The sequence below is a fragment of the Vulpes vulpes genome, chromosome 1, assembly GCF_048418805.1.
Source record: "Vulpes vulpes isolate BD-2025 chromosome 1, VulVul3, whole genome shotgun sequence".
Classification (NCBI taxonomy): Eukaryota; Metazoa; Chordata; class Mammalia; order Carnivora; family Canidae; genus Vulpes; species Vulpes vulpes.
Window position 1 is genome coordinate 20,170,969 of NC_132780.1, and position 12,886 is coordinate 20,183,854.

General features: G+C 45.0%; 1 protein-coding gene across 1 annotated transcript; it reads left to right on the forward strand.

Annotated features, from left to right (window-relative positions):
* Positions 1 to 390: 390 nt before the first annotated feature.
* On the forward strand, positions 391 to 7,689 carry NCR1 (natural cytotoxicity triggering receptor 1). Its single transcript, XM_025985335.2, has 7 exons — positions 391 to 496; positions 579 to 614; positions 793 to 1,077; positions 2,748 to 3,026; positions 3,287 to 3,337; positions 4,364 to 4,411; positions 4,538 to 7,689. Exons 1-7 carry the CDS (start codon positions 463 to 465, stop codon positions 4,726 to 4,728), a joined length of 924 nt encoding a protein of 307 aa, XP_025841120.1. The 5' UTR covers positions 391 to 462; the 3' UTR covers positions 4,729 to 7,689.
* The last annotated feature ends 5,197 nt before the right edge of the window (positions 7,690 to 12,886 follow it).

Below are 12,886 nucleotides of genomic sequence, written 5' to 3' on the forward strand. Positions count from 1 at the left end.
AAGATTCTCCAAATCTTTGGAGAAAGTAGTGTTATTTCATTCTGATGAAACCAATTAACTGATCCAACCATATGTATACAAAACAAAGAGGAGCCAAGATTAAACACAAAGTTTTTAATGATTCTAACATTTCCACTTGGTACACTACCCTATGCCTTTCCTGGGCATAATGTTCACATTTCAAAATTTAGAAGTGAACCCTGAGATGAGTCTCAGGTGAGGCATACAATTGTCAGAGGATCTGGTTAGACCACAGAGATGATCAGATATGTCATAGGGACCATGATTTGTCTCATGGTCAAAGTACAGGGAAGACTGTGAGCCTTCTTATAAAAAGTCAGTGTGAAAGCCCCATGTCAAATAGTGTTGTTGGGCTTCACCCACCACATCCTGTGCACTTACTGGCCTGCTGGGCTCAGTCTCCACTCAGCTCCTCCATATGTGCCTGGTATAATCAGTGCTATGACCTCTACACTCACTGCCCTTCTCTTCCTTGGTGAGTTCTTGCACACAGGGGAAACAGAATTTGGGAGCCTGGGTGTGGGTGAGCGGCATGTCTCATTGTTCTTGTCTTCCAGGGCTGTACCTGAGCCAGACCACCAGCACCCAGAAGCGTGAGTCCCTTCTTCAGAGCCACAGAATCTCTCTTCTGGGCTCAGATGCAGTATCTATCTATGAAACCAAAGGAGGGGTCAGGGGCTCTGGTTTGCTAGGAGGGCTTGAGGCCAACAGGGTAGAAATTTGCGTGGGTAGGGACTTTATCTGGAACTCCAGCCTCTGATTCTCTTCCAGAGATTCTTTCAAAACCCATCATCTGGGTCAAGCCAAATTTCATGATTCCAAAGGGAATGCCAGTGTTCATCTGGTGCCAGGGGACTCCTAAGGCCATTGAATATCAGCTGCATCTTGAAGGACATCTCTATGCCCAGCAGAGCCCAAAACAACTTGAAAGGAGGAACACCGTCATGTTCCACATCCCAAAAATGACCCTACTCACTGCAGGGCAATACAGGTGCTTTTACCGAATCAAGGAGCTCTGGTCAAAGCCTAGTGACCCTCTGGATCTGGTGGTAACAGGTAACTATTTCATCTTGGGTCTGAGTCCTGGGGAGGGTCATCATTAATCTATTAATCTCCGCTAGTGTCATTCAACCTCACTTAGTGGTTATCTATGACCTAGAGGCAGATTTGTCATAGGTCAGGTTCTCCAGGGGAGATGCACTGGGGATCATTCTCAAAAGTGACCCTATGATGAGGAATGAGGGAAACAAGCCAGGTATAAGGCAATGCTGGTTGTTTCAACAGACACCTCAGCCAAGCAAATGTGGAACTCTGGACCTGGGAAGGCCCTTCTGAATGGTCTCAAGATGAGACTAGGGGCTCTGTACCTGCCAGTGTCAACCCCTCCTAGGGAGGTTCCATTCAAACGTCTGTGCTTTTGTGGCACTTATGTTCTAGCAACAGAAGACAGACCATGAGTCCAAGTCAGGACAAACCACCCATCAATAAGCACGAGGAGTAAATGGTGGTATGGAATGGGATTAGGAGAGAATGCAGTCTTGGATAAGGACACTCCCTTCAGCCAAGGGATGCAGTTCTCAAACTTAAGCAGGTATCAGAATCACCTGGAGGGCTTGTGAAAACACAAATGGCTCCAGTGTGCACCCATGTTCATGAAAGCCCTGTTTACAATAGCCAAAAGGTAGCAACAATCCCAGTGTCTACTGACAAAGGAACAGATAAACAAAATGTGGTATACACATGATGGAATATTATTCAGCCTTAAAAAGGAAGGAGATTGGGACACCTGCTATAGCATGGACAAATCTGGAGGACATTATGGTTAGTGAGATAAGTCAGTGACAGAAGGACAAATACAGGATGACAGTGTTGGGGAGAGCAGGTGGCAATATTAGAGCTGTCTGAATGGGCCTCACAGAGCAAGTACCTAAGTCACTTCTCTGTGGGACCTAGAATGGTCAAATTCATAGAGAAAGAAAACAAAATGGTGGGTGCCAGGGGATACAGGATGGGGATGGGGAGAGGCTGCTTAATAATGGGGATGGTTTCAGTTCTGCAAGATGAAAAGAATCCTGGAGATGGATGGTGGTGATGTTTGCATGACAATGTGAATGCGCTTGATGCCATTGAACTACTGTACACTTAAAAATGGTTAAGATAGTAAATTTAATGTTTCATGTAGTTCATAACAACTTAAAACAATAGTAATTTTTTCCTTTTATTTTGTTATTTATTAGTTCATTAATTCTTCTCTAAATACATTACCTCTTGAATAACATTTTACAGTTCCTCAAGTTACAATTTAAATTCCAAGCACTTTAATTTCTTAGATAATGTAGTGGATGCTGTGAACAATAATTATTTTTAAACACACAGATGGTTGCCTTTCCCCTGAGTTTCTGATTCGGGGTCTGGGGTGGAGCCTGGGAATGTGAATTTCTAATAAGCTTCCAGGCAATACCAATGTCGCTGGCCCCAAGGATCACTAACTCTGAGCACCACTGATGTCAGAAATCCTCAGAGAGAGAGATTCATATTACTGCCCCTAAAAGCTAGAAGAGTGAGTGTCTCAGTCTTGAAGGGAGAGATCAGGGAGGAAGTGTCCATGACCAAAATAAGAAACAGAGATTCTGGGGAGTGATATCTCAGCCTTAAGGCCAAAGAGGAAGGGAACACAGAAGGTAGGATAAAGACTCTCTTAACTTACTTGTCTCCTTCTCCCACAGGAATGTATGATACACCCACTCTCTCCGTTCATCCCGGGAATAAGGTGATTTCGGGAAAGAACGTGACCTTTTCTTGCCGTCTAGACACTGCAACAAACAAGTTCTTTCTGCTCAAGGAGGGACGATCCAGCCAACCACAACACAGATATGGGAACATCCAGGTGGAGTTTCCCATAGGCCCTGTGACCACAGCCCACAGAGGGACTTACAGATGTTTTGGCTCTTATAACAACCATGCATGGTCTTTCCCCAGTAAGCCTGTGAAGCTCCTGGTCACAGGTGAGGAAACTCCCAGATTTCCCCTCATGTCCTCTCTGGAACCCCAAGTAAAGCCTGACCAGTGATGAGGAAGGGACAGGTGGGAAAACACGGAGGGCATCTCGCTCCAGCACCCTCATCCACATGCATTTTGTGGAAGCCCATTTGATTGTTCCTGAGGAAGAAGGCCAGAGGGACAAGAAGAGGGAGGGCTCAGAGATGAGGCAGGAAGACCAGAGGAAACCCAAAACCCTCATGGTTTTCTTTGTTTCCACTGCCAGAAGGTGTTGGGGACACCAGTCTTGTACCCACAGAACATACATCTTTTTCTGGTGAGTAACAGGTATTTCTAAGCCTGGGGAAGAGAGCAAAGACTCCCAGTGCATTAAAAACATGGCATTTGTTCAAAATATCCCATTTACTGCATAGTATTTGCCATGACCTGCAACTCCATCAGTCGAGCAGACAAATATCCTTGCTTTTGTGGCACTATATTGTATCCATCCCAGCAGGAGATAGACCATGAGTCAAAGCCAGATAAATAAGCCAATCATATAGCACAGGAGGAGCAAATGGTGGTGTGGAAAGAAGACAGAGTAGAACAGGATGACAGTGTTGGGGAGAGCAGGTGGCAATATTAGAGCTGTCTGAATGGGCCTCACAGAGCAAGTACCTAAAGAACTAAGGGGGGGATCCCCGGGTGGCTCAGAGGTTTAGTGCCTGCCTTCTGCCCAGGGAGTCCCTGCATGGAACCTGCTTCTCCCTCTGCCTGTGTCTCTGTCTCTGTTTCTGTCTGTCTGTCTGTCTCTCTCTCTCTCTCTCTCTCTGTCTCTCATGAATAAATAAAATCTTAAAAAAAGGGGGGGGGGAACTGAGGGCATTCTCCTGTGCCTACATGGGGAATAGTGTTCCAGAGAGAGGGAGTGGCCACCGAGTGTGGCAGGGGGATGGCCAGCATGACAGCAGAGCAGCACAGAAGCCTTGCACCAGCAGTGACTTCGTACACATGCTGCTAGGGACAGGGTGGCTGGGCTCAGGGCCTTGAAGAAAATGGGGAGCCTGTGAGTTACCCCATGTGTAAGGAAGAAGTCATGTTGACCAACATAATTAGGAAACTGAGGGCTAGAAGGAAGACACATCTGGCATGAGGCCCTGGAGCTGAATTCCCCCTTGGGTTTGCCTGCTCTTTGGCTCCTGCTCTCTACCTGCCAGACGAAGCCAATAGGACCTGGAAGTGGGGTGGGGACCTGGAAAAGCTGCAAAAGATCATGGGGTCCATCCAAGGGGAGGAGAGGCTCCCTCAGCAGAGACCAGCACCATCTCTTTTTCTCCCTACTTCACTTCCCTATCATCCGCAGAACCTTGGGACACCTACTTGTTAGCCACAGAAGCAGAATTCCAGCAAGGTAAGCAAGCAATGGGGTGCTGCACACTGTGAAGGAATGTGATCTGGAACGGGGAGTGGGAGAGTGGTGGAGTGAGGTGGTGCCCGGCTATTCCTGTCAGTAATCAGTCTGTTCTTCTCACCCCAGACCCTGCCTTCTGGGATCACACTGCCCATAATATCCTTCAGATTGGTCTGGCTTTCCTGGTCCTGGTGGCCCTCATGTGCCTCCTGGTTGATTACTGGCTTTGCAGGAAGAGGATACAAGAGCAAGCCAACAGGGCTTCACCTCAGGAATGCAGGAGAAGGTTCAGAACACAGAGAACCCTGGACAAATGACCAAGAGATGTGCTGGCCACAGTTAGAGCTGAACACTGGCATTGACCTTGGGCTGTGTGAGCTGTGTTGCACCCATGGAGGGACGGAACATTTCCTTCCTAGTTTGGTCTTTGTCTCTAGTTCTTCTTTCCTTTGCTGCAAAATATCATTCAAGATATTTAACAACTAGTACAGAATAGGCATTTATCAAGGGGAACAGGAGCCAGCAAGGCGCCACCCCAAAGAGTCTCCCCCCAAAAAGTTCCCCAAATCCTCCAGCTTGACTTCAGATATCACTTCCATGCTCCCCTGTAACAGCACAGGGGCTCTAACACTGCATACATATCCATTTTCCTGTCTCTACAGTGAACTTGTGTGAATTTAGCCCATGTGGTGTATGGTGGCTGTGCTCACAGCTCTTGCCACTAAGAAAGTCCTTCAGAAATATACGCCAGGTCAATGAGTATATAAATGAGGCTGTAGCACAGCTTAGCATTTGAGACTCCTTTAAAAACAAAATTCCATTTATTTATTCACAAGAGACACACAGAGAGAGGCAGAGACACAGAGGGAAAAGCAGGCTCCCTGCAGGGAGTCTAACACAGGACTCGATCCCAGGAACCTGGGACTACGACCAGAGCTGCAGGCAGACACTCAACCACTGAGCCATCCAGGTGCCCCAGCACCTGAGACTCCTGATTATGGTCCTTAAAATGCTGTCTGGACCCTTTGTTCCTTACGAATTTTTATTCTATCAACCCATTAATATAACCATTATAGGGGTCCCTTCCCCCCACCAGTATTCTGACACCCCACATGGCTGAAACCCATTCTTTAAATCTGAGCTTTATGTTATATATCAGAGAACATTAACTCCAGCCTCAAAGGGGTGACATGCATATTTAACGAGATAAAAAATATCAAGAAACCAGCATGGGCTCTGACACTTGTAAGTCAACTCAAAGCATGGCAGCTGTTGTTACTCAGTACTACAGGAAACTGAAACTCACAGCAATTGTTACCTCAGTACCAGTACTGAATGTCCTTCTTCCTGTTCTTCATCTACTAGGTGTTCACAGTCCAAGAGCTTCTGTTGATACTGAATCTTAGTGTTCTTCATCCCAAGACATGACAGACTGGTTTGGAGCATGTTTATGACATCCCAAATTTTCTATATTCTAATCTAGGTAGGAAACCTCCAGTCTCAAGGGGGAAAAAAATGTGTAAGGTAGCAGAATTTCAGGTCTCCAGATAAAAGTGCAGGGGCTTGAGAGCCTTCTCAGAGGAATGGAGGGGTCTTTTCCACACAAGGCTGTTCCTCTCACTGTTCCAACTCAAAATCTTCCAAAACTGGTCAACAGGACTAGGCCAGATGCTTAAGTAGAGCTCTACTCTTTCAGAAAATACTGAGCCTGGTTTGTATTCCAGACAGTAAAATGAAACACGAGGTGAAAGGGAGGGAGGAAAAGGGGAGGAAGTACTGGCTGATTGTTTGTTATGTAGATTTGTTGGAAACACTCAAAAACACTTCCACTTATTTCTCAGTGGTTAGAACCTAATAGCTTTGCCCCACTTGGATGTAAGGGAGGTTGAGAATGACAGCCTTTGTTCCAGGCATCTCTGTGACAAGATACATACTGGCATTTCTGTGACTAATGGAATGAGGAGGGATGTGACAGAGTTCTGATAGGCAGTGGCAGTCTCTGCTACAAGAGCCTACTATGTGCCAGGCACTGGTGAAAGGACCGCACATCAAAACAAAAATCTCTGCCAGAGCAGGGCTGATTGTCCAGGAGTGCAGATCTTAAAAAAAAGTGAGTAAATGAAGCAAAAGGGGATAAGTTGGGGTGGAAGAAATGCAGGATGTCATCAGAGCCTCTTTCTGTGCAAAATTCCACTACATAGAGACATTGAGGAGGGCATGCAGATGACGAAGGGGGATGATGGTGGCAGGAGTCTATACCAGTTCCTGCAGAGGCTCATGCTAAACAGAGGCTGAAAACCAAGCAGTGTGAGTAGAGCTTTGATACTGGGTAACACTGGGTACATGCAGGCAGTACATCAAGCACAGCCATGGAAGCCACATCTTAAATGCACATTTTATCTTTAAGGCAAAAGGAGCTCATTGAGCATTTTGATAATGGCTGTGATAGGATGACTTGTGCACTGCAGAATAACCTTTCCAACTATAGAGAGAGGGGTTATGCAGAAGAAAACAAACCCATGGAGAAACAGACAGCATAATTGGGAATGTCACCTATTTCTGGGGTTGACAACCAGGACAGATGACTAACACCGATAATCCAGAGGGATGTCCAGCAATGGATGATGGGTACTGGTCCTTAGATTAGTAATATTTTCTGGTTTTGTTATTTCCCAGGATTTCCTGGATTGTCCTGGGCCCTTTAGATTTCACTATTAACTTTAGGATGCCACTTGTCACAAAAGACCAGACAGGGTTGCTGTGCATGAAATTATACTAAAGCTACAGATCATTTTATTTTTTTAAATTTTTTATTGGAGTTCAATTTTCCAACATATAGCATAACACCCAGTGTTCATCCCACCAAGTGCCCCCCTCATTGCCCATCAACAAGTCCCCCCCCCCACTTCCCCGTCCACTACCCCTTATTCATTTCCCAGAGTTAGGTGTCTCTCATGTTTACTACAGATCATTTTAGGAGGGATTATCATCTCTTCAATCTTTCAATCCATACAAGTCTGAAACCTAAATGTGTAATATTTTGCCATGTATTTAAATGTTCACTGATTTCCCTAAATAATATCATGCCATCCTTTATGTACAGAATGTGCCCGTCTTTTGTTAGATTTGCATAAGATATATCTTCTAGTTATACCATCCCCAGGTAGGTCCTTAGATACATTACTTTCATTTTGTAAGTGGTATCATTCTTTAAATAATTTTATCACCATTGTTTGTTGCAGGTATTATAAAAATAAAGTTAATTTTTGTATATCAAATGTGTACTCGGTGATCTTGCAAAGTTCACATCTTAATTTTAATAGTTTTGGAGTAAAAAAAAATAATAGTTTTGGAGTATTTTAGATTATTTCTAGATTTAAAAATTTTGTGAATTTTTTTATAAAATCAATTTTCTTTTTTTCCTGTCTTACTACCTGGCTAGAACCTCCAGGATATTAGTGAGTAGCAAGTATCCTTTTCTTAGTACCAGTATTATGGGGAATATTTTTAATATCATACTGCTGAGAAAGAAAATTGCTATAATTTTTGTAGATATTCATTGTCTCCGTTATAAAATTCCTATGTGGGCAGCCCTCGTGGCGCAGCCGTTTAGCGCCGCCTGCAGCCCAGGGCGTGATCCTGGAGACCCTGGATCGAGTCCCACGGCGGGCTCTCTGCATGGAGCCTGCTTCTCCCTCTGCCTGTGTCTCTGCCTCTCTCTCTCTCTCTCTCTCTGTGTGTGTGTGTGTGTGTGTCTCTATGAATAAATAAATGAAATCTTTAAAAAAATAAATTAAAAATAAATTTAAAAATAAAATTCCTTTGTATTCTTGTTCTGCTAAGCTTGTTTCCATTTACAAATGAGGAAGAATATATCTAGTGAGACCAGTTCAGAGGCTCCCATGTTATTCTAGATGATAGTTGATAATGGCTCAGGGAAAGTGGAGATCTTTCACATATTTTAGGCACAGAAGTCATACTTTCTTTTATTGTTTAGAAATGATGGCTAAAATTAAGGAAGCAGCCCAAATGTCCATCAACTGAGAATGGATTAAAAAAAAAAAGATGTGGCGTATATACACAGTGGAATATTATTCAACCATCAGAAAGAATGAAATCTTGTCATTTGTAATGACATGGATGGAGCTAAAGTGTATTGTGCTAAGTGAAATATGTCAATCAGAGAAAGACTTTTCCAATTCTGAGTTAGGAATGAGAGCTCAAGCTTTAGAACATGGACAATCATGTGGGGAAACCTCCATCCCCTCTACTTTCACTGATCCATGACTCTGAAGACCAATTTTCTGCTTTGTCCCTCAGACTCAGGTGTCAACCCACTGGAAACTGGTTTCTCTCTCCCCACCCATACACACATCCACTGAAGCTGTTTTAGTGATAAACATTAATGGCTTCCTGGAACTCTCGTTGGATGCTTCTCACCCCATGTCTCACCTTTGTTCCTCTGTCGGTTGTATTAACCACTTCCTTCTTGAAACAGTCACTTCACTGGCCTCCTCTGCTCATTTTCTGACTGTCCCTGAACCGTCACATCTGCAGGCTTTCCATCATCAGAGTTTGTGGGTGCATGGTAGATCTGCCTTTCTCCAGACACAAATCTGGGTGGATCTCATTTAACTCCATGGTTCCTTTCTCTTTTTTTAAGATTTTATTTTTTAAAATTTATTCATGAGAAACACAGAGAGAGAAGCAGAGACATGGGCAGCAGGAGAAGCAGGCTCCCCACAAGCAGCCTGATGCAGGACTCAATGCCGGGACCCCGGGATCACAACTTGAGCCAAAGGCTGACATTCAACTACTGAGCCACCCAGGTGCCCCTAACACCATGGTTTCAATTTCTCTAAGATGCCCAAATCAAACCTGTCTCTCTGAACTCTAGTTTCATTTTGGAACTTTGGGTTATTTTACCAGGTTCTTCCAACCGACCTGGACTCATCATCTTCCTACCACCAAAGTTGTTCTAATTTGGAAAAATCCCAACTCTGTTCACAGTTGCTTTGCTCTCTTTTCTATATCTATACTTGCGCTCTGATCACTACTGCAGGGAAGAAGTGCCACACAAATTAGCAGGTAATGATACATGTATAATTTGTGTGTTTCTGGGTAGATATCTATATTTTTATTATTTTCCCTAACAACTATCTTTTTGTCAATTCGCCTTTTGGAACTCTGATCAAGTAAAGATCTTATGTACAAATATTTTTAGGTGCATCTGGGTGGCTCAGTCAGTTAAGTGTCTGACTCTTTTTTGCCTTAAATTCAAGTTAGTTGGGGAGCCTGAGTGGTTCAGTTGGTTGAGCCTTTGGCTTAGGTCATGCTCCTGGAGTTCCGGAATCGAGCCCCATGTCAGGCTTCCCACTCAGTGCGGGGTCTGTTTCTCCTTCTGCCCCTCCCTCTGTTCCTTCTCTCTCACTCATTCTCTCTCAAATAAATAAAATCTTTCTTAAAAATTCAAGTTAGTTAATATATAGTGTACTATTGATTTCAGGAGTAGAATTTAGTGATTCATCACGTACATATAACCCCCAGTGCTCATCCCAACAAGTACCTTCCTTAATGCCCATCACTATATCAGCTCAGGTCTTGATCTCACGGTGGTGAGTTCAATTCCTGTGTTGAGTTCCATGCTGGGCATGGAAGCTACATACATACACATACATAAATATTTTTAAAAGATTTTCTTATAAATTTTAAGAATGTATAATATATATGTTATATATTATATGTATAATTTCCTCAGTTACACTCATGTCACAGTGTTTTTCTGAAATACGGTATCAACTGCAACTCACACTTTATGTGTATTTTTGGTAAATGCTTTGACTTCAATATTCCTATATTCCATGTAAAAGGCTTCACAAACCCCAACACAAATGTCCTCTATCTTTCTGCCAAATGTCTTTGTCTTTAGATTAATTTCCTAGGGACACTTTTGGCTCAGGTTGTGATCCCAAGGTCCTGGTATTGAGTCCCACACCCAGCTCCTCACAGGGAGCCTGCTTCTCCCTCTGCCTATGTCTCTGCCTCTCTCAGTGTCTCTCATGAATAAAAAATAATAAAATATTTTTTTAAAAAGAGTAGCTATTTCCTTACATACATGCATATATCATATGGCCACGTTGTAATAGTTGTTTAACTTTCAATCAACTTAATGTAGCTGTTATGTACATCATGGTTAGTGTGAAGTACCAAGATGGTCACCCGCCTGCAAATCAGACACCCACTGGGACATCTCTTTGTGCATATGCATGTCTGAAACCCTCAAATACAGCATGTTCAGGAAGCCTCTCAACTTCTGCACACCTCTCCTCTGAGGCCAGATGATCCTGTACTGTGGCGGGATTGCCTACGTCAGCTCAGCTGCCATAACAAAATACCATAGACTGGATGGCTTAAGCAACAGAAATTTATTTTCTTGTAATCCTAAGACTCGAAAGTCCAAGCAGAGGTGCCAACCAATTCAGCTACTCAGTAAGGACTTCTTCCTGCCATGGATATGGCCTTTCCTCAGTGCAGGTGCAGGTTCCAATAAGATCACCAACCCTATCAGGTTAGGAGCCCTCCACTATGGCCTTATGATCCCCTAAAGCCCTAGAACCAAATACAGTCCCAGTGAGGATTAGGGCTTCAATCTATGCATCTAGGGGAAACGGGGCACAATTCAGCCAGCAGTAGTGACTGCCCTCAGCATTATATGTTTAGCAGCATCCTTGGCCTCTATCCACTAAATGCCAGGCACACCCCTTAACCATGACTCTGGATATGCCAAATGTCCCTTTAGAAACAAAATCCCCTCCATCCCTGGTTAAGAACCTCAGGCCTAGGATATAAACAGGGTAGTGGGCGGGACCTGTATGAGCTCTGGCCTGGAGACAGCTGGTGACCACGTGAGCCCCCACCCCAGGCAGAAGGAACAAGAGGAACAGCAGAAGGGGGAATGCCTGGGCAAAGAGAGGTTGCCCAATGTGGCTAGAGCAAGTGAGCTCTGGGAAGGTTGGTCATCAGGGCCAAATAGACATGAAACCTAATGCCAGTGCTCTAAAAAATAAAGATGTCTTACTCTAGGCTGAGTCTGGAGAATTGCCCTGGCATTGTAACCCTGCCTCTACTCCAGATTGAGTGACGGTTAGGTGGCTCTTATTTTCTGGCAGAAAGTCAACTGAGCCAGCATTTTCTACCTTAACACTACTGACGTTTGGGGTCAGATAACTCTGTGGTTGCAGCAGGGCGCACTCTCCTGTACATTGAAAGATGTTTAACAGCATCTTGGCCTCTACTCGCCAGATGCCAGGAGATCCCCTCCATCCAGTGTTGATAACCAAAAATGTCTCTGGACACTGAGGCGGTGGGAGAAGAATCACCCCAAGTTAAGAACCACCGGGTCTAGAGAGAGATCCAGGAGGCTAGCCTGGGCATCAGAGCAGGACCTCGGCAAGGGACAGAGATGTAGCATGGGATGTTGGGCAATGGATCTGCTGCAGAGAGCCCAGCCCAGCCCTGTCTCTGCACATTCCACTCACCCATCACCCATCATCATCGGCTCCCAGGTCCTGAGCTCTGTCTAGGGTCCTCTGCCTCTGCAGGAAGAAGGGTATTTCCCTAGTCTATCTGGAGTCCTCCCTGAGGTATGCATTGTGCCTATGCTCTGGACACTGCAGGTTTTTCTCTATCCGAACGTGAGGACTCCCCACTTGGTCTATCATGGAATGTTCCACTTCTGGTTCCCCCCTGGGTCTATGATGGAATGTTTCACTTCTGGCTTCCCCCCAGGACTATGATGGAATGTTCCACTTCTGGTTTCCCCCCAGGTCTTTCATGGAATATTCCGCTTCTGCCCACCCCCACCCCCACCCCCACCTATGATGGAATGTTCCATTTCTGGCTTCTGGCCTATAAATCTGTCACGGATTGACCCAGACACGTGGCAGTCACAGACCACCTGTCTGCAATCATGGAATTGGGAAGAGCTGAAGGAGGTCTGGCAAGTGTATCTGAGAAATAGGATTAAATCCTGACTCTTCCTGGATTCAGCTCTCCAGGCCAACGTCTGTACTGAGAATTTTTATAGGAAAAGTGAGTTTATAACCTCACATCTGTCTTCTCCAGCCACCGTATGCTAACCAAGAAGAGGGTCAAGTAAGCATGCAGTTGGGTGTAGGACTGACCCTCCAGCATGAGGATCCTGGGCCAGGACACAGGGCTAGAAGAGAAGCCCAGGAGAGATCACTTCCACACCTGCAGGTTTTCTCTCCCATCCTGGGCATAGGATGGCCCGGCATCTTTTCTCTGGAAGTTCCACAGGATGGGAGAGTAGGAGGTGTGATGGTCAGCCCCCAGCCCCCATGCACCTGCAGAGCTAAGCTAGTAAGGGACTGATGTTGGGGGTCTCATGGACACATAGGGTGGGGAGTGGGGCCCACCTGACACCACGAGGCTGAGGTCTCCAACACCTGCCCT

Bases quoted from the DNA above. Each gene is read 5' to 3' on its own strand.
- NCR1 (XM_025985335.2), top strand. From the start codon at position 463: ATGACCTCTACACTCACTGCCCTTCTCTTCCTTG. The intron at 1,078-2,747 runs GTAACTATTTCA...CTTCTCCCACAG, and splicing joins TCTGGATCTGGTGGTAACAG to GAATGTATGATACACCCACT. The intron at 4,412-4,537 runs GTAAGCAAGCAA...TTCTCACCCCAG, and splicing joins AGAAGCAGAATTCCAGCAAG to ACCCTGCCTTCTGGGATCAC.